The sequence below is a fragment of the Eptatretus burgeri genome, chromosome 12 (genome assembly GCF_056783735.1).
Source record: "Eptatretus burgeri isolate ZD-2024b chromosome 12, Ebu_testis_v1, whole genome shotgun sequence".
NCBI lineage: Eukaryota > Metazoa > Chordata > Myxini > Myxiniformes > Myxinidae > Eptatretus > Eptatretus burgeri.
This window is the reverse complement of record NC_140972.1, coordinates 34,464,097-34,491,767: the sequence shown is the minus strand read 5'-3', so window position 1 is coordinate 34,491,767 and position 27,671 is coordinate 34,464,097. Positions and strand designations below refer to the sequence as shown.

The 27,671-nt window shown below is 48.8% G+C and overlaps 1 protein-coding gene across 3 annotated transcripts in view; it reads right to left on the bottom strand.

Annotated features, from left to right (window-relative positions):
* REC114 (REC114 meiotic recombination protein) overlaps positions 1 to 27,671 on the bottom strand; it is a 127,666-nt gene that overhangs the window by 15,089 nt on the left and 84,906 nt on the right. For all 3 annotated transcript variants that reach the window (XM_085850097.1, XM_085850096.1, XM_085850098.1), the window contains exon 5: positions 6,310 to 6,384. In XM_085850097.1, coding sequence (XP_085706223.1) covers positions 6,310 to 6,384 — 75 coding nt within the window. The remainder of the gene's footprint in view (positions 1 to 6,309; positions 6,385 to 27,671) is intronic.

The following is a 27,671-nucleotide window of genomic DNA, read 5'->3' as shown; positions in this document are numbered from 1 at the left end:
ACCTTCCCGGGTCAGATTGCGGTAGTGTGTGTTGGGGTGGTGCTGAGGTGTTGTCCACCAGATGGCGGTCTCCTTGGGTTAAACTGAGTACATCCCTTCGTCCAGAGCAGTCAGGCTTTACACCAAAGAAGTCAACGATTGACCGTAACCTTGCTCTTCAGGACCTCATCGAACGCAGACGAGAGTTTCGGCAGGGGCTGCTCACAGCCTATGTTGATCTCTGTAAAGCGTTTGATTCAGTGAATCGGGATGCCCTCTGGAGAATTATTGGTCTTCGTGGGGTGCCACCAAAACTGATCAATCTGATGTCTGAACTATACTCTGGTACTGAGAGTGCTGTGAGATGTGGTGATACCATCTCTGACTTATTTATTCCCAGATGTACTGGGGTGTGTACTGGCCCCCACTCTTTTCAGCACTTGTATGCCTGGATTCAAGGAAGAATGTCAGAGAGATCAAGCTCTGGTGCATCACTTGGGAATGTCAAGATCTCTGACCTTGATTTCGCAGATTATGCAGTCATCTTTGCGGAGACTCTCGATATCCTTTTGGGGGCCCTCAAGGTGCTGAATGAGGAGTCGGAGCTGCTGGGATTACGGCTTTCATGTGTTAAAACTAATATCCAGGCTTTCAATGACATCTTGGATACTGCTATCCTGTCTGACCTGTTTGTGGTGAGGACGTTGAGGTCACGGAGAGATTCACTTACCTTGGCAGTGATATTCATGTCTCTGCTGGCTGTGAGTCAGAGGTCAACAGACATCTGGGTCAGGCCTGGGGAGTCATGGATTCACTGAATCATGGGGTACGGCACTATCGGTGCCTATGCATGAGGATTAAAGTCCGAGTCTTTAAGTCCTTGGTGCTTCCAGTCTTGCACGATGGATGTGAGACTTGGACTCTGACCAGGGATCTGAGACAGAGACTTAATTCCTTTGGTACCAGGTCTCTTCGGAGAATCCTTGGCTATCGCTGGTTGGACTTTGTGTGCAGCGGGCGGTTGCTGAGAGATGGACATGAGCGTCAGCTGCAGCTGTATGGACATGTGGCTCGTTTTCCTGATGCTGATCCTGCTCACCAGATTCTCTCAGCGAGGGAGCTTCGTGAGTGGAGGAGGCCAATGGGCCGATCACGTGCTTCATGGTTGCAGAAGATTGAACAACATCTAAAGGAGATGGGGATGGGCCAGGCATCTGCCTGGGGGATGGTCATGCGGAGACCCCTGGAGTACCGCCGGAAAGTGGACGTAGCGAAGCGCTGCTCTGGCGCATGCTCCCATACCTAACCTGACCTGACCTGAAGTATCCCTTCAACTCTCCCTATTATTCGGCAGCTCTCCTCTTATTTATCATATTTCTTTCATTCCATTGTCTTTGGAAAATGACACAAACCATGCTCGAGCTGCCATAGGTGTGTGCTGCACTGCATTTGTGGGTGATTGGGTTACAAGAGTTAAAATCGAGCAATATGTTAGTGCAGGTTGATTTCTGTGTACTGACATAGTTAGGGGGCCATCTCTTTTCAGGAGACTTCTCTGTCCAAAATGGTCAATTTAATCGCTTTTTCAATCGCTGTTGTGAAAATGATGTTGGGAAAGACTCCGCCAAGTTGCTGAAGATTATTGTCTATCATGTCCCTATGCATAATGATGAAAATATCATCCACATACATTTTCCAGTATTGTGGGATTCAGTTCTGATCCTTTGCTTGAGTTCCTCCCTGACAAGGTTAGCCACAACCACAGAGATCGGTGAACCCACAGTTGTGCCAAATATTTCTTGACAATGTGTTGTAAACGAAGGTCGTGCAACTTAGACACGTCTCCACTAAACCAGCAATATCCTCTGGCGTTAATTGGCTGCTCTGACAGGCCATTTTCCAATCGATCAAGTGTGACACTCGCTGCCAGATCAACTGGGACATTGGTAAAGAGTGAAACCACATCGAAAGATACCATCGTCAAATCTTCCTGGATTCTCATGGCCAATAGCAACCATCTTTGATGTTTCTTATCCTTTCGACAAATTCACCACTGTTTTGACTGTTTGGTCAGTTCTCAATCGGATGCTCGCACTGATACGTGACCAGAAATGAATGGCCACACCTTGGGAATAAAAGCGGACATAGTGATTCCTGGGAAGTGTGTGAAAAGTCACCTGACAGTGGGTTGTGCTCTCGCTTGTTTATTGACAGACTACCTGAATACATCAAGTTGGATGTACCTTTTTCCCTCTATAAAAACACACACACACACACACACACACACACAATCACTTTATGTATTCATTTTTAATCATCTCCCAACTTTTAAACACTGAATCTTTCCAAGTGCCTACAGTTGTTACCCTCGCTAGAGGAAAGGGGATTGCATTTGGGTCCGTTTGTTTGTTACTTGGCAAAAAACAATTTTTTCTTTGATAAGTATGTTGATCACTTCCGTTTGTTTATCTGTCCGCTCAGCTTTAAATTGCCTACAGGTCGCAATTTTAAACCGATCGTCATGAAACTTCACCAAATGGTGGAGTTGGTGGTCCGACAGAATCCTCTTTCTTTTTTGACGTCAAAAAGTCATCATAGGAAAAAGGTCAACAACATTTTTAAATTTCTAAAGTCCTCAATTTTCATCCGATCGACTTGAAATTTGAAGAGAATTTGCATATGAGGTCACTCTCTCTCTCTATCGAGTGCAGCCTGTGGCTGCTAGTTGCATCATTAGTTGGGACGCGGCTATGCCGCTGATGCAGTGTCCCCCTTACCAGTGCACTGGTACTCATTTTGCCGACCTCAAAAGGATGACAGGCTGAGTCAACCTCCTGGTGTATTAATACAGCGGCCCAATGGGGCTTGAACTCAGGACCCGAGGACCACTAAGCAAACACCAGGCTATGAGGTCACTGAATTCAACCGACTATTATTTTTGATGTCAACATAGGCCCAATTTCTAAAATTGGCAATGTTCATCCAATTGACTTGAAATTTGAAGAGGAGTTACACATCAGGTCAATGAATTCAACCACCTATTATTTTTGAGGTCAATATCGGCCAAAAGGTCAACATAGGCCAAAAGGTTAACATGGACCAAATTTCTAAAATTGTCAGTTTCCATTTGATTGACTTGAAATTTGAACAGGATTTGCACATCAGGTCAATGAATTCAACCACCTATTATTTTTGAGGTTAACATAGGTCAAAAGGTCAATATAGGCCATAAGGTCAACACAAAATAGGCCAATTTTTAAAAAGGTTTCCAAAAGGCTATTTTCATCCGCTTGACATGAAATTTGAAGAACATTTGCATGTCAGCTCACTGAATTCAAACCTCAAATATTTTTGAGGTTAACATCGGCCAAAAGGCTAATTTGGGCAAACTTTTCTAAAATCCTCAATTTTCATCTCATTGACTGGAAATTAGAAGAGCATTTGCATATCAAGTCACTGAATTCAACCATTTATTAATTTTGAGGTAAACAGGCCAAAAGGTCAACATAGGCCAAATTTCTAAAATCCTCAATTTTCATCCAATTGACTTGAAATTTGAAACAGGATTTTCATATCAGCTCACTGAATACAGCCACCAATTCTTTTTGAGGTCAGCATATGCCAAAACGTCAGCATAGGCCAAAATTCAACAACTTAGGTGCACTTTCTACAATCCTCAATTTTCATTCGATTGACTTGAAATTTGAACAAGAATTGCATATCAGGTCAACGAATTCAAAATCACTTGTTTTTAAGGTCAAAAAGTCAACACAGGCATAATTTCTAAAAACTGATAGATAGGGTCAAAAACTATGTAGACATCATTATGTCTCAACAAGTTGTGGACAAGTTATGACAAAACTAGGTGGATGAGTTGGTTAGGTGACAAGAACAAGCGGATTAGATTTTGGTTCAGATCCAGCCAATCAGTGGGATACTAAACATAAACTGTTCAGCCTGGCAGAGGTATGCGCTCTTCCGAGTGCCGTTCTACTCTGTTCTGTTTTGCCAAGTGTCGCTCTACGAGTGATTTTTCATTTATTTGTTTGTCCACACAGAATGTGAGTGTGGTTTTTTTTCTCCGCAACTGCTTGTAGAATGTTTTAATGATAATTATGATGTCAAAGGTCACGTGGTGTGGCAGCCATATTGGAAAAACGGGGAAAAAAAACTTTGGATCTCTGTTTCTCTAAAACAGCACCAAGGAAAAAATTGAAACTTGGCACATGACAAGTCCATCTGAGGAATACGTGCGATTTTTTTTATGTCATAATTGCATATGTAGAACGCGGCATCTGATCAGCATGAACATTTTTGAGGGTCATCTAGGGATAAAATCGTCCACAGAAAAATTTTTTGAAGACGCCAATGGTCACGTGATTCGGCAGCCATCTTGATTTTTTCTTTTCTTTAAACCTTCAAAAATCTTCTCAGAAGTGGCTGAACAGATCAAAGTGAAACTTTACATGTATGACTGCCTATCCATGAGAAGCAAAAGGTTTACACATGTGATGTCATAGGTCATCCCTTTGTCGCTCTCATAAGACCATAACGTGGAAAACATGGCGGCTTGAAAAGTTCTTGAAGTTATGGTAAGTTAACTTTAATGTAGTCTGCCTTGAATATATCATGTCGGTTAATGAAAACCCGTTTGTGGTACGGGATATTATACAAGCAGCAATAAATGCGCCCTCTTGACTTAATGTGTGGCTGACATTTCGTGCAATTCGTGCCCCCGTGCTGCAGCGATCAGTGACGATTGATCGTTTATATTTGCACGAGGTAAAATTTGATAGTAATAATAAATTGCAAATTCCAATAAAATAACAAAGTTAATATGAAGTAAAAACTGTAAAAAGATCCCATACACGATCCCCTATGTTGAACTGGGCAAACACAACTAGCGATCCTTCACTCGGGGGCTCGAAATACAGGCAAACCAAACATTATCATCACAACAAAATTCGGTTCAATAAATTGTTAAAACTACATCAGGTACTACCCAATATATATTATCTATATTACATTTATGTTCGAGGCACAAGCACTAAAAATTTACATACCGTAACAGGTCGTTCTACTGCATCCGCCATCTTGTTCGCACAACAGTAACTGGAATGAACCGCTTTTGTTTCGCTCTAGGACGTTTTGCGACGGAAATAACCAATCTTGCTTCCGTTCCCCACCAATCTATTTCGGGATTGTCCGGTCACGACCGTTCTTATGTGTAGAATAAACGTGTTGGTTTCCATTATATCTGCTATTGCGACCGTAATCACTGTATTGGTTTCAATTTCGGCCACTTTCTCATCAATTTTAGCTGTTTTTGTAACAAGAATGACGGGTTTTCATACCGTCTGACAACGTTGGCGTCCGTTTGTTAGGGGGGCCTGAGTGTATGCCCGGTTAGAATAAGTGTACCATATCCCTGTGTCATAAAAGGCGACCAGGGTTGGTGTCAGGAAGGGCATCCGGCCATAAAACATTGCCTCAAGAAGGGAACCATGATTGCATGGAGCCTGCAAAAAGCTAACCCCTGCTCACCAGGGGAAAATGGCTGTAAAAACAACTGTTTTAGTAATGTGGTTTGACAGCCATTTTTTTTTGTTTTAACCTTCAATAATCTCCAAAACAGTTGAACAGATCGAGGCAAACCTTTACAGATATGACCGCTTATCCATGAGGAACAAAATGTTCCCAAGCTGTGATTTCAGAGGTCACATGGTTTGGCAGCCATATTGGTTTTACCCTAAAACCTTCAAAAACCTTCTCCAGAACGGCTGGACAGATTGAAGTGAAACTTCACACACGTTCCCTAAGCCTTGGAGAAACCAGAGTTTTCACAAATAATTGATAGGTCACATGGCCTGGCAGTCATAGTGGATTGAACGAAAATCTTTTAAAAATCATTTCTCTTGAACCACTTCATCGATCGCCGTGAAACCATAATTATGATCCAGCAGTGATGGGGAAGACAAGTTTTAAATTTCAACCTGATCGGACGCATCGTCTGCAATCCAGAATTATTTAATTTTTTGAATCTGTGTTTTTTATTTTTTGGAATGAGGCTCAATTGGTTGTGCCTGGATGGGTTAGACGTTAGAGGGTAGAAGAGCAGCAGTTGAAACCCGAATTCTATCCAGGGTCCTCCTGATGACGTCATCTTTACTTTTTGCTTGTTCGGTACACAAACACAAACACCACACAAAACAAGTCCTGGCGAGGTTATGCAATCTCTGATTGCTCTTTCTTGTTTTGCAATGCACTGCTTTCTCAGAAGTTGAGAAATTTCTCCATTTAGCTTTTACAAGTGTGCTGACAGGGTATTACCTGAGTGAGTCGGGCACGAGAAACCCCATGTTCCATATTCAGCATTGATGACTGGGAGGCCACAGCATTTGCGCCCTTATTTTGGAAGGACAAAAAAATGCAAGATTAGACAATGTCAAATATAGTACAATACTATCAGTATATACAACAACTTCCATGCTGATTTTGTGAAAGCAAATTTTTCAGATACATTCTTTAAAAGATCAAGACTGAATTGGAGGCTTCCTTGGAGGTGGTTGGGGGGGGGGGGGAGTATTTCAATCTATTCAACACAGTGTATATTCGGTAAGTTTGGAGATCTTATGGTCTTGTACAAACTCCTGGCATAATGGGTGACGCCAGTCATACCTGTCAGCACAACTCTATTAAAATGTACCCCGCAGAGCAAAGAGGGTAATGCAATTGCAATCATCCCAATGCATGTGTACTGGACACTTTTTTTGTGAAGTATTGTTGCAAATCTGGAAGCCATGAGCACCCAACATACAGGTCCTATAGAACAGTTATATCGGTAAGTATGTGTTTTTAGTTAGGGTCCCCGTCCCTCGTTTAAGGGGTGAATAAATGTACATGCACTGTGAGTTATTTAAATAGTTAGGATTTTTACATCACTCACAACAACAACTACGGCTCCCACATCTCCAACGACAACAACAACGTCATCATCGCTCTCAGAGCGACAACCCTCTGCTCCCGGCATTCTCCGCGTGCTCGCTGGAATGCGGGCATGTTCGGAATTCGTTCGGGGATGGAATTCCATTCCCAGATATGGTCATAAACCGGTTCGCTTGGCGGCATGCCCGAGAGCGAGCCACGCCTGAGCGAACCGCGCCCGAGAGAGATAAAAAGGAACGGAGAGGAAAGAATCGAGAGAATCTGCTCGAGCGTGAGAATCTGCTCGAGCGTGTGAATCTGCTCGAGCGTGGGGATCTGCTGAAGCTCGGAGAGGAAGAATTTGCGCCATTCAAAACGGATTTCTCGAGGCTGGGCGAAAGGCATTTCGTCGCTGGCGTGCTCTGGTTCTCGGCTCGTCTTGTGGCTGGCGTGGTCTGTGTCTGGCTGCCCTGGTACCTTCTTGGCCGACTGGTGCTCCGGGAAGGTGCGGACGTCGAGCGGTGCGGCGCGGCCAGGTAGCCTGCGACTTTCTCGTCCCTCAGCTCGACTTCCCTCTGAGCTGAAGGGATAATAAAGACCATTTTGGGTCCGTTTCTTTGGATGTACGTCTGAGTGTGGGCCCGTCTGTAAGTAGGAATTGTTTAAGTGATCTTTGCTGTACATATGTGCATCTCTATAGTCAGATAACTGCTTCTTGCGTGCTGCCCCCTTTCCCCCATTATAAATAAATACATTTGTTAAATGTATCAGTTCGTTGCTGTGTTTCTTCCATTGGCTTAGCATGGCGCGTGTTGGTGAATTATAAAGGCTGTTGCCGCTGTAAATGTACATTTGGACCCACGGAACTTCGGTACCATCCACTCGGGTTGCGCACGGGTCGGGCACGCTAACGGCTCGACTCGTACGAGGGCCGTCGAGGGTGTGAATACTCGGTAACTCACCACGTGGATCTCTAGGTATTTGAAGATTGGCAAATAACCCTGTACCACGTGGTGGAATTATTGAGGATTCACAGTCCGGTAAGGGACCCGTACCTGTCGGAGTTTTCCAAGAGGTACGATCTAGATTCCGGGTGTTCGGTAGAGTCGACCCTCCCACTCCATCTGGCGGTCGAGCTCGCGATCGATACCCAGCTCCGCAACAAATTGGTGTCAAGTCACGGAGATACGAACCCCTCCGCCTCCATTAACAAAATTGACAGGTTCGAATCCGCAACAAATTGGTGTCCGGAGTGGGATTCGAACCCCTCCGTCTCCACGAAATTCACGCATCCGGATCAGGGGTGAAGGGAGCGACCCCCCGCCCCCCCCCAAATTACGAGCATTTTAAATTATCTTCCCAACACATGACATGGCAAGCCAAGACGAGCTGAGGCAGGTGGGTAGTGAGGTAGTGGTCCAGGATACCACCCCCATGCAGGAACTGCCCCCACAACCAAGCTCAGAGTCCCTAAGGGCGAGGGGACGAGCAACGTCATAATTGATGGGGAGACGTCTAAACTCGGACACGAGGGGGTGACGGAGAAATTAAAAGAGGTGATGGGGACGAAAAGGCAGAAATTAACAGAGACGAAGAGCCAGGAAGAAACGGAAATAATAAACGAGGTGACGGAGACGGAGAAACCAGTAGAGGGAGACGAATTAAATGAAACGAAAGACGAGCACACACACGTAGAGGCAGGGAGGGACAATGGGGTTGAGCATGGGGAATGTATTGTTGTGGTTACCAAATTCGCAAACCACCATTCAGGTCCCTTAGGTGAGATATCTCGGTAAGTACATGTGTAGTTAGGCCCAAACCCGTTGTCTAGTGGGAATACATGTCATTTATGCGTGCTGCGACTCTTCAGGATAGCCGTTTTTCTTTTACTATCTTTAATTTGGACCAACCGCCATTGTTACCACCACCAACCACCGCTTCACCACAACCGCCACGACCTTCACGTCACACCTCGCAACCGTCGCATCGCCACCGTTCTTGCGCCGCCTGTGGGTACCGGTGTTGGACTCGTGCAGGGCGCGCGCCGAACAGCGTGTACAAAATCACGGATTTTGTGCTTCAAAAACGGATCAAAAACGACACACGCCCACTTTTTGCCGTCCAATCGGTGAGCGAGGGGCGAATTGGCCCCGCCCCCAGGGCGTTGGAGGGCGATCGATATATGCAAATTTATGGATCAAAAAGCATTCACGCCCACTTTTTCTCGGGCCAATGGGGAGCGAGGTGAAAGGTCGAAGGGAGGGGGTCAAAGATGAGAGGGCGAAGCTACGGGGCTGATAAAAAGCGACCGTGTTCGTCAGTCCAGTGAGTAGGAGAGTCGAGAACAGAGAGTTAAGACTTCGCGGGCGGTGGAGTTGGCAAGAAGGAGCTGGTCGTCGTGTGCGTTGGAGTCGGAGCGGAGGGGACGGAGCTGTGGAGAGGCGGCGAGGGCAGACGAGGGGGTGCTCGCGTCGTGCAGGGAGCTGCACCCCAGGGAGGCCGACAGCGCGACCTGGCTGAGGTGGAGACGCTCGTCGCGGGATAATAAAAATCCTCTATACCCCGAGCATCAGCAACCCCCTCCTGTTTCCCCCGCGCTGAGATAGTGCGACCAAGGGGGCCCCTTTCCCACCCCCTACCAGACACTGCCCGCGAGGCCCGCGGAGTTGAGGCACCATCGCCGCTCCGCGTCTCATCACCAGACGGGTAGGCCCGACCCGGTCTCGACCTCAGGCCCGCCTCATCCTTGAGGGTATTCTTTTCCTTGGTTTTGGGTATGTGTTGTCGGCGCCGTCTGTGAAGTAGAATTGTATAAGTGTTGCCGTGTGCTCGGTAGTCGGTATTAGCTCTGCATTGTGTTTTCGCTTTTACATTTGCTTTTTGTGTAAATTGCATTGTGTTTTTCTTTTCTGTGTGCATTTGGTGGAATTGTATATGTGTGCTTCCCGTGTGCCGCGAATAAATGTGCTTTGTGTTGAACTGTTTCCCGCTTCGCTTCGTCTTTTCCTCCATTGAATCCTCATCTTGCTTCACGTAAAGGGTTGGTAGTGGGCTGAATACGCCCGATAATTAATCGAACCGTCGAGGTCGACGATAACACCGCTCGGTTATCCCGATAGTACGGAACGGGTCGCTTAAGTGGCCCGTGTCCGAAGTCGACCTGCGGCGAGGTGCGATCGCCCAGTCTACCCTCCGCGTGGGTACTTAGGTAGGTCGAATTTGGCGAGCAACCCTATCCCACGCGGGGGCTGATTGGCTCGATCGCGGTGAGACCGAAAGGTCCACCCGTGACTGGTTCCCGGCGTTAGTCCGAGAGGGTCACGACTGGATTGTCCGTCCGGTGGGCGACGTGCCGCGATTCGAGTTACGTGGCCGTCAGCACGCCGGCGGGCGCGAATACTGCAACACTGGTGTCAGGTCGTGCGATACAAATTCATCGCCCTCCTCGCGGCACTGGTATCGGAGAACAGGAAAACGGGCTCTCCTGTCTCCGGCTAAATTCACGGGAATCGGTCCAGGGGTGAGAGAAGCGACCCCCGATTCCCTCCAAATTACGAGCGAGCGAAATTAACCCTTCACGAGAAGCAAGATGGCGTCTCAAGGCGAGCGGGAGCCGGGGGTATTAGAAATGGATGTAGAATGTGTAGGATCCATGGTCCAGGATGGAATCCCCGTGCAGGAAATGTTGATTGTGCAGGAACACGGACTCGCCCAACTGAACCCAGAGCCCGAAATGGGTGCGGCAGCGGCCGCGGTGTATGACACCCCCCCCCTCTCCACCAAAACCCTTCCCCAACCCCTGCCGAAACGGCTCACTCAAGCGCACCCGACATGGCCCAGCTATGCGCCATGCTGGCGGCAATGAAAAACGAAATGAAAGACATGAACAAGCAAATGAATGAAGTGAAAACGACGATGGATGCGAATACACAAAAGATGGATACGAATATGAAAAACGAAATGAAAGACATGAACAAGCAAATGGATGCGAATACACAAAAGATGGATACGAATATGAAAAACGAAATGAAAGGCATGAACGAAAAGATGGATACAAACACAAATTAAATGAAAAACGAAATGAACAAGCAAATAAACGGAATGGAAGCAAACATGAGGGAAGAAATGAAAGAACTACGGGGTGAGACGCAGAACATGGGCCGATGCCTGCAGGCGGGCATGAAGGCCGTGACCAGGGAGCTGGGAATGGCGACTCCACGTGTGGAAGCAAACGAGCTGGAAGGGGGTGCAACGGCTGACAGGCCCGCGGTGGAGGCGGGTAAAAAAATAATTCGGGGGGCGTGTTGGACGAGGGTCGTGACAGAAGAATCGACGGTGACCAAAAGGGAAAAATTAAATGGGGAGACCAAAACGTGTGAGACGAGACACGAGGTGACGACAACGGAAATAATAGTTGAGACAAGGGAGGTAAAGGGTGAAGAGTTGGCAGAGACACGGGAGATGGGAACGATAGAGGGAAGACTACACGATGAAGACGGGGTAAGTGATGCACACACACACACGGAGGTAGTGGAGGATAATGGGGGTGAGCTGGTGGACTGGGTGGAGACCCAGTGCGAGCACCTGGATGGCCTCCTCCAGGAACGAGGGGAGGGAGTATGCCCCCTTGAGGCGAGTCACGACCAGGTGAGTTCGGTCGTGCTTTGCGAGGTTGAGGGGACGAGTGCTGTGAACGGGTGCACGGAAAGCTTGGGGGGTATAGAGGCCCCGGAGACCCTTGTGGGGACACGAATCCCCAGTGTGGTTGTCCCTGTGTGTGTGGTGCAAGGTGTGAGTGCGTCCCCGTGTGTGGAAGCGACCCCGTGTGAGTGGTGTGGTGGCGATGGTGCCAGAGTACGTGCTTCCCAGCACGCCGTGTGTGGATGAGGCACCGTGTGTGGAAGAGGCCGTGGGTGTGAGTGAAACGGCCTGTATGAGTGAGGCACCGCGGTTGAGTGCCCCCGCGTGTGTGGGTGAGGCACCGTGTGTGAGTGAGGCACGGAGTATGGATGAGACACCGCGGTTGAGTGCCCCCGCGTGTATGAGTGAGGCACGGTGTGTGGATGAGGCACAGCGGTTGAGTTCCCCCGCGTGTGTGAGTAGTATGGTTTGTGTGAGTAGTGAGGCACGCGTGAGTGAACGGCCGTGTGCAAGGTCGCTGTGTGCAAGGGAGACCGTGTGTGTGAGAGAGCGGTATGTGAGGGAGATGTCGGTTGGCATGCGGGAGCACGCAGCCGCGTCTCCCGGTGTGAATGTGATGGAGTGGACTGTGTGCGTCGTAACACGCAGGTGTGCGTGGGTTGAATGGAGACGGAGACGGCGACATGGGAGAAACGAAAGCCGAGTAGCGGCTGTAGTTGTTTCGGGGACCGTGCCGGGTTCACCCAGCAGTGAGCACGCGGTCCGTGCTGTGCAACGCACGAGGCCACCACGTGCTCGCTTGCGAGAGTGAAGTCCCGGTCCGGAAACGCACGCGGTGGATTTGCCGATCCCGCGGACGGACAAAGTTTAGGCAGGATTACGGATTTGGACCGGACGGGTTCTCCACGCGATCGTGTGTGTTAAGCTCCACCGGGCAAAGCACATGTGTTCGCGTGGGGAACCCCTCGAGACGTGGGGCTTGTGTTTTTTTTATGCGCACGGTGACGTCATGGCTGCACGTGGGGTTGGAATCCGGCAGGAGGGGTATCCCGGCCGGATGGTACCGTCCAAGGAGGGACGAGGTACACGTGCAGCTGCATGACGTCACGGGCAGGTGCAAAGTGCGCGAGCTCTGAGTTGCTGCGCATGAAAAAAAAAAAACAGCAAGCCTCACTTTCGGGTGCACAGGATTCCTGGGCAAGGAGGGAAGACCCCCTTACCTGGGGCACAGGATGGAAACTAGTTAGGGGGAAGGGTTAGCTTAGCTAGACCGACTCCATGGGGCAGGGGTAAGTCCTCATGGAGTCCGTGGAATGGATTAGTTTGAGGGATTGTAGCCAGATTTAGGTTGGGAAATAAAATGATTGATTTGGAGACAGTGCCAGACAGTGAATGTGTAGAGGGGACGTAGTTTAGCTACGTAGTGTTAAAAGGAACGTGCTGTAGTTTAAGGGACGACGTGGGAGCACGAGTTAGTTAGGGGATGCAGATAGAAGGATGGCAGAGTTCAGCGGTGAGTGTGTTGAAGAGTTGGTGAGTGGATTGGAAGCATGTGCTTGGTGAGTGAGTGAGGCCAGCGGGTCTGTGTGAGTGGAGTGAATGGGGAATGCATGGTGCAATGAGTGATTGGGGGGAGGAGTGACTCCCGCCCAAGGGACCCCGGGGTCAGTATAAAGTGAGTTAGGGGGTTAGTCAAATTGAAAAATGGAGGTCGTTTTGTTGTTGGTGGGAAAGTAGGCTCGAGACCCATTCGGAGGGGTGCAGGAGCCCTGTTGACGGGCTTGGGAGCGTGGCTGCGAAAGGTGAGTATCGCTGAGTGGGTACCCCGGGCACCAGGCTAGTCGGCCGCGGTAGGCCAAGGGCCCATGGGGGGCCGGGATAGAGTAGTGGGCACGGGTGCGCCTGCTTGGTGCGGGGGCCCGGGGCGCCATTAGCCGCGTGGGCAGTGTTGTGGGCATGGGTGACCCTCGGAAAGGGGCCCGGGAAGCCAGCCTGCCACGTGTGCGTTTCAGGGGAGGTGCCATGGGGGGGCACTCCCCGGTGTTAGGGAGCTGGTAGGCTCGGAGGCAGTGTAGTGCCCGGGGGTGCCATAGCGGGAGATTCGGCAGAGGGTCGTGCCTGCCAAAGGGAGCCACGTGTCCCAGCCATGAGACCGTGTGAGGGCACGGAGAGAAAATTGGGGGGCGAGGCCCGAAATTGTGAGGACACCAACACAGGCGACGGGAATCTGGGTTGTTAGAACCAATAGTTTAAGCGAGAGGCGCTTGTTGAAAGCCCCGGGGTAGTTTAACAGTTAAATGGTTAGGGTAGATTAGGAGATGTACCCCTCCGCACCATCCATCCCCTCGCTCTCGTTGTGGGCCGCTGGACCCACTTTGGGTTAGATCGCCGAACTCTGGGGAGGCCATTCTGAGGCTTCGTTGGGCCTCGACACAGGACGTTAGCTCTCCCTTGTTCCCCTCTGGGAAGGGAACGTAGGGGTTGGGAGTAGGCTAGGTGACAGGAGAGGTTAGCCGAACAAGGACGATAAAGGGGGTTAGGGGACGATTTATAGTGGGGGAGTAAAAATAAAAACAACAGAAAAAAAATAAGTTGGGGCTAAATTGGGGTTTGACAAATTAAGGGGGTGGGTATGTACAGTGACAGGCAAAGGCGATAGGTGGGAGGGAGACAGGTAGGTAGGTCCGAGCCCGCCTTCCAAGTGGCCAGCACCACCGCACTCCCTCCACCAACCTCCATTGAACGGCAAAGGCTGGCCAACTTCATCGGCTGGCCGTGTTTTGCTTCGAGGCGGAGGCCGGCCAACTTCATCGGCAGCTGTGTGCTGCAAGGCCTGTGCCGGCCAGTTCATCTGCTGGCTGTTTTTCTTCGAGGCCTGTGCCGGCCAGTTCGTCTGCCGGCTGTGTTTGCCTGCAGCGGCCTTCTTCTGCGGGCTGTGTTTGCCTGCTGCCTTTGCCATGCCATGCCCACTGCCCACGTTCACCAGCCCCGTTCAATTTTGCTTTGCCCCCCCCCTGTTCATTTCCATGTGCGCCAGGATCCGCAAGGCAACAGTTTGCAAGCTGCGAGAACTGCCCTGTTGGCAGCTACAACACGGGCCTGCAGTGGCGGCCCGTGCACCGTGTTTGTGTTCATCCATCCATTCGTTGTGCTCATTGCGTGTGCCACTTGAGCTGGCACGGAGACTGCGTTTGTGCAGCCCAAGCACCGTTGTGGTTCACTGAGTTCAGTTCAAAAGGGAAGGCCTTGGACTGCGTGTGAGCAGCCAGCCACGTTCCCTGTCGCCTGCATTGTTTGAGCCAGAGACTGCATGCGGGCAGCCTGGCTCCCTGCTAACTGTTTTCTTTTGCAGAGTTCAGTGATCCTGGGCCATGGTTTAGTGTAAAATTTGTAAGTTAAGGTTAAGATGTACTGTAAATATGAGTGCGCCCCCGGCATGTATGTCTTAGCGCCGGCAATTTTATTTAAGTCGTCCGTGTGAGTGAGTTTGTTTAGGTAGTTACGCAGCCCTCAGGTTATTTATTTTGGGGACACGAATACCATGAATGTCGAACTCAGGGATCCGTAGGTAAAATGTACTAGGGGAAAACTACACATGATGGCACACGAAAATTTGACGACTCGGGACGAGTCTGTAAAAAGGGGAGGGGGTAGTGTTGTGGTTACCAAATTCGCAAACCACCATTCAGGTCCCTTAGGTGAGATATCTCGGTAAGTACATGTGTAGTTAGGCCCAAACCCGTTGTCTAGTGGGAATACATGTCATTTATGCGTGCTGCGACTCTTCAGGATAGCCGTTTTCTTTTACTATCTTTAATTTGGACCAACCGCCATTGTTACCACCACCAACCACCGCTTCACCACAACCGCCACGACCTTCACGTCACACCTCGCAACCGTCGCATCGCCACCGTTCTTGCGCCGCCTGTGGGTACCGGTGTTGGACTCGTGCAGGGCGCGCGCCGAACAGCGTGTACAAAATCACGGATTTTGTGCTTCAAAAACGGATCAAAAACGACACACGCCCACTTTTTGCCGTCCAATCGGTGAGCGAGGGGCGGGTGGCCCCGCCCCAGGGCGTTGGAGGGCGATCGATATATGCAAATTTATGGATCAAAAAGCATTCACGCCCACTTTTTCTCGGGCCAATGGGGAGCGAGGTGAAAGGTCGAAGGGAGGGGGTCAAAGATGAGAGGGCGAAGCTACGGGGCTGATAAAAAGCGACCGTGTTCGTCAGTCCAGTGAGTAGGAGAGTCGAGAACAGAGAGTTAAGACTTCGCGGGCGGTGGAGTTGGCAAGAAGGAGCTGGTCGTCGTGTGCGTTGGAGTCGGAGCGGAGGGGACGGAGCTGTGGAGAGGCGGCGAGGGCAGACGAGGGGGTGCTCGCGTCGTGCAGGGAGCTGCACCCCAGGGAGGCCGACAGCGCGACCTGGCCGAGGTGGAGACGCTCGTCGCGGGATAATAAAAATCCTCTATACCCCGAGCATCAGCAACCCCCTCCTGTTTCCCCCCGCGCTGAGATAGTGCGACCAAGGGGGCCCCTTTCCCACCCCCTACCAGACACTGCCCGCGAGGCCCGCGGAGTTGAGGCACCATCGCCGCTCCGCGTCTCATCACCAGACGGGTAGGCCCGACCCGGTCTCGACCTCAGGCCCGCCTCATCCTTGAGGGTATTCTTTTCCTTGGTTTTGGGTATGTGTTGTCGGCGCCGTCTGTGAAGTAGAATTGTAGAAGTGTTGCCGTGTGCTCGGTAGTCGGTATTAGCTCTGCATTGTGTTTTCGCTTTTACATTTGCTTTTTGTGTAAATTGCATTGTGTTTTTCTTTTCTGTGTGCATTTGGTGGAATTGTATATGTGTGCTTCCCGTGTGCCGCGAATAAATGTGCTTTGTGTTGAACTGTTTCCCGCTTCGCTTCGTCTTTTCCTCCATTGAATCCTCATCTTGCTTCACGTAAAGGGTTGGTAATGGGCTGAATACGCCCGATAATTAATCGAACCGTCGAGGTCGACGATAACACCGCTCGGTTATCCCGATAGTACGGAACGGGTCGCTTAAGTGGCCCGTGTCCGAAGTCGACCTGCGGCGAGGTGCGATCGCCCGGTCTACCCTCCGCGTGGGTACTTAGGTAGGTCGAATTTGGCGAGCAACCCTATCCCACGCGGGGGCTGATTGGCTCGATCGCGGTGAGACCGAAAGGTCCACCCGTGACTGGTTCCCGGCGTTAGTCCGAGAGGGTCACGACTGGATTGTCCGTCCGGTGGGCGACGTGCCGCGATTCGAGTTACGTGGCCGTCAGCACGCCGGCGGGCGCGAATCCGCAACAGTATCGTGACCCGGTGCTAGCAGCAGGATGGCCTCCTTCAGGAACAAGGGGAGACGATATACCCCCTGGAAGCTGATCGCGACGAGGTGAGTCCGGTCAAGCTGAGTGAGATTGAGGGGGTGAGTGATGTTAACGGGTACACGCGGAGCTTGGGGGGTAAAGAGAACCCGGGACCCCTTGAGGTAACACGAATCCCTGAAGTGATTGTCTCGGTGTGCGTGGTAAAGAGTGAGTGGTGTGAGTGTGCCAGAAGGTGAGTGTAGCGTGAGTGAAATAGCATGCGTGAGTCCGTGCATGGAAATGGACGGACCGATCCAGACGGGAGACGGGTATTGCGAGCCGAATGGGCCGCGAGTCAGTATTTCGGGAACCGCGCCGGTTTCACGGGATGCCACGTATGGGGCCCTTTCGGCATTTAGCGAACGGCCCTCGCGCACGCGTCTTCCTGCAGGGAATCCGGCGTGGAAACGCTCCGCGTGGGATTCAACGAGGCCTCGCGGACGGTTAAAAGCTGGTGAGTGTTGCATGAATTTGGAACATGCGGGTTCCCACGTGGGCGTGTGCGTGGCATCACGTGCTGCATGCCGCGTGTTCTGTTCATGGAACGGGTTCCCGGGACGATGCGCACGTGCTGCCTGCACGGGAAACCACGCAGGTTCGGTGCGCGAGTGACGTCATCGGCGGGGATCTCGCGGCAAGAATGCCGGGGAAACAGGCACATTGTCCCACGTGGAGTATCCCTCGGAAGCGAGCGCTTGTTGGGATGTGCAGTGTGACGTCATGGCTGCACGTATCGCCCGTTGGAAGGGACGGAGGGGCGTGCCATAAACCGCCACCATGGTGGTGCAAAGAAAAAAAAAAGCTTCGCTCCAAGTACATAGCCCGTTGTTTGGGCATAGGAGCACTAGTTAGTGGGATGGGTTTAGCTTAGTTTGACCAACCTCATGGGGGCATGAGCTGTCCTCCATGGGACCCATGGACTAGTTAGTGGGAATGTCAGTTTAGATTTAGAATGGGGGAATGGATTTTGGGAGACATGGACAGACATGGAATGTTTAGTGGGGACGTAGCTTAGCTACGTAGATTAATAGGAATGTGCATTAGTTTAAGGGATGACGAGGGAGCACGAGTTAGTTAGGGGAATTTAGTTAGGAGAATGGCAGTGTTGGAGTGTATGAGTGAGTTTGAAGGAAAAATTGAAATGTGTGATGAATGAGTATGGGTCAGCGGGCCCGGGTGAGTGAGTGGAGCGAATGTGGTATGCATGGTGCGAATGAATGAGTGGGCGGAGGAGTGTATCCCACCCAAGTGACCCCAGGGTCAGTGTAATGTTAGTTAGTGGGTTAGTCAAATTTACCAAAAGGAGGTCGTTTTGTTGTTGGTGTGGAAAGAAGGCTCGAAACCTGTTTTGTAGGGTGCAGGAGTCCATGGACTGGCTGGGAGCGTGGCTGTTGAAAGGTGAGTATCGATTAGAGGGCACCCCGGGCACCGGATTAGTCGGCCAGAGTGGGCCAAGGGTCCAAGGGACCGGGATAGTGTAGTGGGCACGGGCGACTCGCGGAACGGGACCCGTAGCGCCAAAATGCCACGTGGGCATCGGAGGGGGGCAATGCCGGGAAGGGCAACCCCCCCGCGTTCATAGGGAGCAGGTAGGCTTGGAGAGAGCCTCAGGGCCCGGGGGTGCGTAGTTAGAGTTTGGCAGAGGGGGAATCCCTGCCAAGTGAGCCACACTGCCCAGCCACGAAATTGTGCGAGGGCACGAAGGAAAATTTGAGGGCAAGGCACAAATTTATAATGGGCACCAACACAAGCGACGGGAATCATGGTTGTTAGAACCCATAGTTTAAAGTGACAGGCGTTTTGAAAGCCCCGGGGATAGTTTAAAGTTTAATAAAGGATAGGGTAGTTAGGAAATGTACCCCTTCGCACCATCCATCCCTTCGCTCTCTGTAGGCCGCTGGACTCACCTTGGTAGGATTGGTGAACTCTGTGGGAGGCCATTCTGAGGCTTCGTTGGGCCTCGAGACAGGACGCTCATTTCTCCCTATTCCCCTCCAGAAAAGGATTTTAGGGGTTGGGAGTAGGCTAGGTTGACAGGATAGGTTAGCCGGACAAAGACAGAAAGGGGGTTAGTGAGACGAAATTATAAAAAGAAAATAAAAAATAAATAAAAAGGGGCTAAATTTGGTTGCTTTGTGTTGCAAATTAAGGGAGTGGGTATGGACAGAGACAGGCAAAGGCGATAGGTTGGGGGGAGACAGAGTAGGTCCGAGCCCGTTTTCAGAGTGGGCGGCACCACCGCACTCCCTCCACAAACCTCACGGAACGAGACCAGAGGCCGGCCAGCTTCGCACGCCGGCCTGTTTGTGCTAAATCTTCTGGTCCGCATTGCTCTGCCTTGTCATGCCTTTGTTGCCTGCCTCTGACATAACCCCATGCCTGCTACCCTGTTTGCATTGCCCCTGTGTCATCATCCTCAACCATGTGCGCCAGGATCATCCAGTGTTTTGCAAGGACTGCCCTGCAGGCAGCCTCACTACGGGACTGCATTTGAGCAGCCCGTGCGTCCATTTTTGTTCTTGCATCTTCCATCCATTTCAAAGGAGCCAGATACTGCATTGAGCAGCCTGGCCACATCTTTCTTCTTGCATAAAGGCCACTTCAAATGGCCTGTGGACGGCGCATGGCCTGCCGTGTAAGGGTGAGTTGCCTCCAGCAGCTGGGGGTATGAAAGAAATAGAAAGAAGAAGGTTCACTGCGAGGAATACTCAAGGGGGACCTTTTGAGAAGACCCTGAGGATGACTGACCTTCAGCTGCTGAGCACTCACCTACACACACAAACTGTTGACATTGCTGTGCCTTTCTTTTCCCACAGATGGTAGGTCCTGGGCCATGGTTAGTGTAAATAGATAAGTTAAGGTTGTAAATTAGTTCTTTGACCCACCTGCATGTTTGTCGTAGCGCCGGCATTGTAGTTAAGTTGTCTGTGTGAGTATGTTAGTTAAGTTACGCAGAGCATTAGGTTATTTATTTTTGGGACATGTATAAAAAAATGTCGCACTCAGGGATCCGAAGGTAAAATGTACTAGGGGAAAACTTACACATGCTGGTCACACGAAAATTTGACGACCAGGACGAGTCTGTAAAAAGGGGAGGGGGTAGTGTTGCGAATCTGGAAGCCGTGAGCACCCAACATGCAGGTCCTATAGAACGGTTATATCGGTAAGTATGTGTTTTTAGTTACGGTCCCTGTCCCTCGTTTAATGGGTGAATAAATGTACATGCGCTGCGAGTTATTATCTTGCCAAAACGAAGTTTTTGCAAGATATGTTAGTCAGCTTGTAAGTTGTTTGTTTGTCTGTAATCACGTATAAAAAAATTCTGCAGAGCACAGTTATCATCGGAAATTTTTGTAACTTCTCATATCAGAGGCCTATAGAGGTCCCTTTCAGTGCACAAAATTTTGAAGGTCAAGGTCAAAGGTCAAGGTCACTTTGGCGCAAATCAGGGGAGTCGACGAAACCCTTATTTTTTGAGTAATTTTGATCGGATCGTCTTCAAACTTCATGGGAATATAGTTCATGGTCTGGCGCTCAGCTGATTAATTTTTGGTGGCGATTGGCCTTGTCCTTCATATGTTTTTTTTTGTTGTTTTTTTTTTTTTGGTCTGTAATCACGTATAAATCACTCTGCAGAGCACAGTTGTCATTGGAAATTTTTGTAACTTCGCATATCAGAGGCCTATAGAGGTCCTTTTCAGTGCTTAAAATTTTGAAGGTCAAGGTCAAAGGTCAAGGTCACTTTGTCGCAAATCAGGGGAGTCGACGAAACCTTTATTTTTTGAGTAATTTTGATCGGATCGTCTTCAAACTTCAGGAGAATATAGTTCATGGTCTGGCGCTCAGCTGATTAATTTATGGTGGCGATTGGCCTTGACCTTCATGGTTAGCGCCTCAGGTCAAACATATTTGACCCCAAGGTCAAATTTTCAAGTTTTAGGAACCATATCGTGTAGCACCTCAAATTGAACACCTCGATGAGTGCTTTCTAGATATGTCAAGCTTGAGACATTATGACGTCATCTGGTGACGTTATGAGGCAAAAGCATATTTTTCATGGTTACTCTGTAGAACGATTCTCATCGGAATCTCTCGTAGGCAGATATTCCTCAAGGAGTCGCTCCTGGTGGATAGCAGCTCTGTTCACCTCAGTGTGACCTGAAAGAAGTCACACGTGGTCACCTTTTGGCAAGATACGGGTCACCCTGTGGGTGACATTGGTTTATTTTAATAGTTGGGATTTTTACATCACTCACAACTACGGCTCCTACATCTCCAACTACAAGAACGACGTCATCTTCACTCTCACAGCGACAACCCTCTGCTCCCGGCATTCTCCGCGCGCTCACTGCAATGCGGGCGTGTTCGGAATTCGTTCGGAGATGGAATTCCATTCCCAAATATGGTCATGAACCGGTTCGCTTGGCTGCACGCCGAACAAGGGAATGCGTCGTGTCCCACCCACTGAGAACGGGCCACGATGAACGGACTGAATTCCATTCCCAAATTTGGTCATAAACCGGTTCGCTTGGCGGCACACCCGAGAGCGAGGCACGCCTGAGCGAACCGCGCCCGAGAGCAAGCCACGCCTGAGCGAACCGCGCCCAAGAGCGAGCCACGCCTGAGCGAACCGCGCCCAAGAGCGAGCCACGCCTGAGCGAACCGCGCCCGAGAGCGAGCCACGCCTGAGCGAACCGTGCCCGAGAGCGATAAAAAGGAACGGAGAGGAAAGAATAGAGAAAATCTGCTCGAGCGTGTGACTCCCCTTTGACAGGTTTTTTTTTGATCCTGCTGGGTGTCCATACCCAAACACCCTCCTCACCAGGAAGCCTGGTTGTGGGGGGATGGCTTGGTCGCCGATAACCCGACCATGAAAAAGGTTAATACAGGTTTACATGGTACCTGTAGCAAGTCACAGATCTAATCTGGCCTGAGAATAAATAGGAGTTCAGGTGTCTTTTCTTGGCACACCTGAACTATCCAACTGCAAGGCCTTCATCAACAGCTTGATGGGTTACTACTCTCCACTCTGGGCTGGCACACCTGTCTCTCACCTTTACGCAATGGAACCCAAGGCCCTCAAGATCATTGGAATCTCTTCTGATGAAGCTGAATCTATGAGCCTATCACTTTCCCATATTTTTGATTGCAGACAAGTCGGTGATCCACCTGTCCTCTATCACATTCTTTCTGGCCTTGCACCCTCTGCTTTTTCCATGCTTTGTCCACCAGGTTTCTGCATTGTTCACGTGATCCACCAGCAGCCCCCTTCTGGTGAAACTCCAAAAATCCTGAATCACTGCTCCCTTCCATTCATTCCTCCACCTGTGGAGCCAACTTCCATAATGTCTTCAATCTCATTCTTCCCTTTGGGTTTTCAAGACAGCTGTTCACCACCATCTCAGATCATCCACCATTCAAAACCATGATCTTTTCTACCCATGTTAACCCCCCTCCCCCCCCCCCACCCAAACCCACCTCTGTCCAAATCTCCAGTTTTTCTTTCGTGAGAGTTTGCTTCTTTAGCCATCTTGTTCACCCTGCGCATCCTCCCCTACCCACCATTCTTTTCCACATCCCATATTCATCCATCTCCCTCTATTTTACCCCTCAACTCTGCTGTTGGTGTTCCCTCCCTCCCACTCCCCTCTTTTATCTATCCATTGGGACCATACTCTGTGCAAAGCGTTGGTGCTACCTAAGCCTCTTTTATAGTGTTCCTTTTGTTATTTTTGGTCATGATCCATTCTGTGTTCTAGCTCCTTCACAAGCCTTGACTTTGCATCAGGAAAAAACAATAAGCTTGTGTTAATTCCTCAGCTATTACTCTCCAACAGAGGACTACCCATTCTAGAGTAGACAGTCCAGGTCAAAATGAAAGTTTAAAACCATCTTATTTTTCCTCACAAGATGGTTATCAAGTCATTTTGTTCGATTTTTGTGTGACGTCGTAAAAGGACAGTAAGAAATGGTTGCCTAGATGTGATGGAGCATTTCAGCCCTGTGCCACTCCACATTCTAGATCCAAGCACACATGGCCTGGCTTATCACAATGGTGACTGGCTGAAAGGTTAGGCTATTTTTGAAGTAAAAACAAAACAAAAAACCACAATATCAGTGTATTTTTCATTCTTCATCTGCAGTTCATGCAAGTGTGATGATTCTGAACATTATAGATATTCTGTGAAGCACCTGAAAATGAATGTTTTTTTTTAAGCCTTGGGTATGGTGGAGAGGGACAATCAGGATGATGAGACTAATTTATTATCAGGTACTAGCTTCTAATGATATCTGGTCACATTTGCACTTTTAATGGAAACAAAACGTAAGGTGGCGCTAAAGGTGAGCAGTGTTTAGCTGCAGATGTGCTGTGCTGGACCTCAGCTGTCGTGGGTGAAGCAGAGCTTGGTCAGGTCAGTGAATGAGTATGATTGAAGCAGAGCTCGCATGGTCATGCAAAAGCTTCTAACCCACAGCATAACTAGCAAGGGAGATAACTAAAGAGGTAGTCACTTTCCAAAACACAAAACCTCCGAATGCAACGACTTCAGTCGTAACTGCATTCCAGTTAGTAAATGTCAAATCATGAATTGCTTTGATGTTGATCAATGTTAATGAACGAGAGGTGCTGGCTTCGATGGATATGGAGCCATGCAAATCTTTTATATGACAAAACTTAACAAACAACATCTCATCTTCATCACAAAGTTCTGATAGTTTCTTGGCATTGGTCTCTTTTTCTGTTATCAAGAGTTTAATGAAGGAAGTTGTGCTGGGATCTGATGTAATGCATCATTTAAATATTTTGATCAACTGTGATCTACATTACATAACTTGGAGAATTACAATTGATGTGAATCAAACGTTGCCAAACGCACAAAGTTTGGAGCAGCAAGCCAACAAATATCAGATGGTACATAGCAATTACCAGAATTACATAGTACATTCCAACAAATATCAGATGGGAGATGGTACATACCAATTCATTTAAGCAATAGCTGGGATGTAAGACTGCCACAAAAAAATGAGTGCCCTTTCTGACTGAGGCAGTGTGGCTGGGAGGATAGCCTCGAGATATGCACACGTGCCATTGAGCTGTCTAGCCTGGGTTCAAATGTTGGCCCAACTACAAGCTATCACCCTGGTTTTGCAGGCAGAGTGAGGCATCAATGTGTATGCCGTACCTTGGATGGACATTAAACTGGTCGTCCTATCTGCCGGCATTAGTTGGTGGAAGTTAAAGATCCCTTGGTATCCTTCACAAAGAGTAGGTGAGCTATCGCTGGCACCATGGGCAAATTCCAAATTCCTGCCCAAAATACTTAGTCGAACGTCACTTAGCTGCTTCATGAAAGACTTAGTCAAAAACTTTCCCCTGCCGATCCCACAAGAAAGTGGGAATAATTTGGGCCATTAAAGAAGTAATGGAATGATTTTGAGGCAGGAGATGGGGTTAAACTATCCTTCAAAGCAGGAGAGAATTTGTGTGTGAATGATGACAAGGAACCCCAAAAGAGTGTGGAAGTGGAACTTTTCTTTGGTCATGCCTTCACCAGCAAGACATCACCTTGGAGATTAATTGGAGGAAAATAATGAACAGCAGATAAAGAAGCAAATAAACCACCAGATAAGCTAGTGAGATGCACTACTCCAGGGTTTAATTTCCAGAGGTGATAAATGAAAATGTGGGTCAGACAGAAAGTTTTACACATCCAATGGATGAGGGAGAGGCTCTGCGACATTGACTACAGCACCTGTATCCATGCCCACCATAAAGGAAGTGCAGGAAATGCTACTCTCAGGCTTGACAGAATGCTAAACCTCCCCCTGGGGTGCTCCAGTGGTGTTAGGAAATAAAAAGCGATAGCACTAAGAGATTCTGTGTCCACTATTGAAGCCTTAATGAGATTACCAAGCCTCATGCATTTTCTATGCCGAACATTTCAGATATTCTTGATGGCCTTTAAGCAGCCAGTCTTTTCACATTTGACCTTTGCATTTGCAATGGATCCAGTAGATCATGACAGTTTATTTATATCAATTTCAAGCAATTCCCTTCAGACAATGACACATACCAGCTACTTTTCAAAGGCTAATTGAAGAAGTGCAAAAGGAACGCCAAAGTGTCAGATGCTGTGCATATCTAAATAGTATTGTGCTCCATTCCTGTAAATATTCGAATGTCAAGCTATCAAAATGCCAGTTTCTGAAATTCCTTGGATATTTGGTGACAGCCAACGGCTTTCCAAGATGTGCAACACCACACAATGCCAAGGAGGTCCAGCAATAATTGAGGCTTTGTAAATGGTACAGAGGTGTTTTTTGGAACAAACAGCAACCACCACAGAGCCCCAAAAACAAGTGAGGCAGAAGGGAAAGCAATGGCATCAGTCCTAAAATGCAAATGCATATTTCAGCAATTAAATAAATACTATGCTCTCCTACATTCTGACACTTACAAACACTCAACCAGAAGGTACAAGGGTAAAATAAAGTGGCGATGCATGCCATTTGCTGCACCCTGAATGCCAATGAAAGACTGTACCATGCAACCAAGCATGAATCGTTGACTGTTATGGGCTGAAAGCATTCCAAGGGTATTTGTATGGCTGTTTGCATCAATTGCTGATTGACAACAATGTTTCAGTATGGTTGAATTGTAGGAGAGAAAACCACAACAAGTTGAGGAAATTGTCTTTCCAGCTGTCGCAATTCGCATTAGTTGTAATGTACTATCCAGGCTGAGAGAATGTCGCTGCAGGTGTTGATGCCCAGTTGCCCAGAAAGGGAGAAACTGATGATGTCGATCATATTGTGGTCAGTTCAAGGAAATACTGGGAGGAAATCACGAGTGTGGTGGCCACCCATTACATACCCCCTCCATTGTTTGATCGATAAGAGCTCAGAGATATCTAATTCACAGAACCAAACCCAATGCCAATGTGTATGGGATGAGCCCAAACAGTCCTCATTTGAAGGAAGTACGAGTATTTCACCAAAGATTTGGGAGTGCCAGAAAGACTTGGAGGTCAAGTGTATAAGAAAGTGTATAAGGTTATATATATATATATATATATATATATATATATATATATATATATATATATATATATATATATATATATATATATATAACCAGCAGAGGGCATTGCAATAGGCACACGCCCTCAACAAATGAAGCTAACCTGCAGCCTTGTGATGCATACAAATGAAGAAGAATCAGGTGTGTGTGTGTGTGTGTGTGTGTGTGTGTGTGTGTGTGTGTGTGTGTGTGTGTGTGTGTGTGTGTGTGTGTGTGTGTGTGTGTGTGTGTGTGTGTGTGTGTGTGTGTGTGTGTGTGTTTCTGTCTGGAAGAATGTTTGTGACCTGGGTGGGCTGGGGAGGATGAGTGGAAGGAGGAGTAAGCTGCTCGTGGTGGGTAAGAAGTAACTTTGGGATGCAGGCTTCTACAGAAGTTGCAAATAACACTTAAAGCCTTGGAATCAATTGCTTCTGAAGTAGCAAGAAGAATCTGCACCAGACCAAGGTGCCCTACTCTATAATACAATACATCAGATGAAGGTGTTATATACTGCAATGAGCTCTGATTGGCTCAAAATATACTTAACTCTACAGAAAATAGAGGCATTGACCAACCTTAGAGAAGTTTGAAAATAAAGATCACGTAAGAAGACAGATTGTGACAGATAGTGAGGCTGAGATTAAGATACCTTACTGCTTCCAGGGGTTGGCAAGGCAAGTGAACTGGGGAAGGGAGGAAGAAGGAGTGAGGGGGGAAGGGAAGTGGTTTGAAATGTAGAATGAAGAATCAGTCTTGCCGGTGAAGGCTAGTGTAGATCTGCATTGGCTGACAGGGAGAACAATCATATTAAAATAGAGCGTATCTGTTTGTCCGTCTTTTTGTTAATTTACAAACTCAAAAATGGCTTGGCCAATCTCCACCAATTTTTGTAGTACGATTTTTTGTTTGTTTTTTTTTGTACATGTGTTGGCAGAAACTACGTTCAGGTCATGAGCACAAAATAATTTCCCCCTACCCCAGACCACCCCCTCACCCCCACAAGAGATAAACTCCCAAGACTCCAAGATAAACCCTGAGCAGAGGAGTTAATTTAAATCACAAAGCGCCAATGACGGCTTGGGAGATTGTTAAGATCTGCAATATTGTGACGTCCACGGGACTTGAACAGTCCCGCCAACGTAGAATGAGCCGAAACGATGGAGGCGGTTTATTTGTTTATAACCCAAACATGGCGGTTTTAATCGCTCTACCGCAAACGGGACGAGGAAGGTGGCACGAGTCGCTTTTCACTGAATTGATGATGTTTATTCGTTTTTATTATTGACCAGAAATAACAAGACTCGGCAAGAAGAGGGATCCGGGGCGATTCGACGGGATGGTGTGGGATCGGGCGTGGGGAAAAACACAGACAATTCCAATGAATATACAGATCTCAAACCCGCGAAGGCGCCAAGCACACACACACACACACACACACACACACACACACACACACACACACACACACACACACACACACACACACACACACACACACACACACAACGTAGCTATTTCTGGTGGTCAGGCTGGACCGTGGTGTGGACGCAACTGTCCCTGGATCGGCGTCAGACGAGCTGGCCTTGCTCTCGTCAGGGGGGTAGGAGAAACCGTGGTGCTGTCGACCTCCTGATCTTGGCCCAAGTCCGCTCACAGCCGCCAGGGAACCAGTTCTGGCGCCAA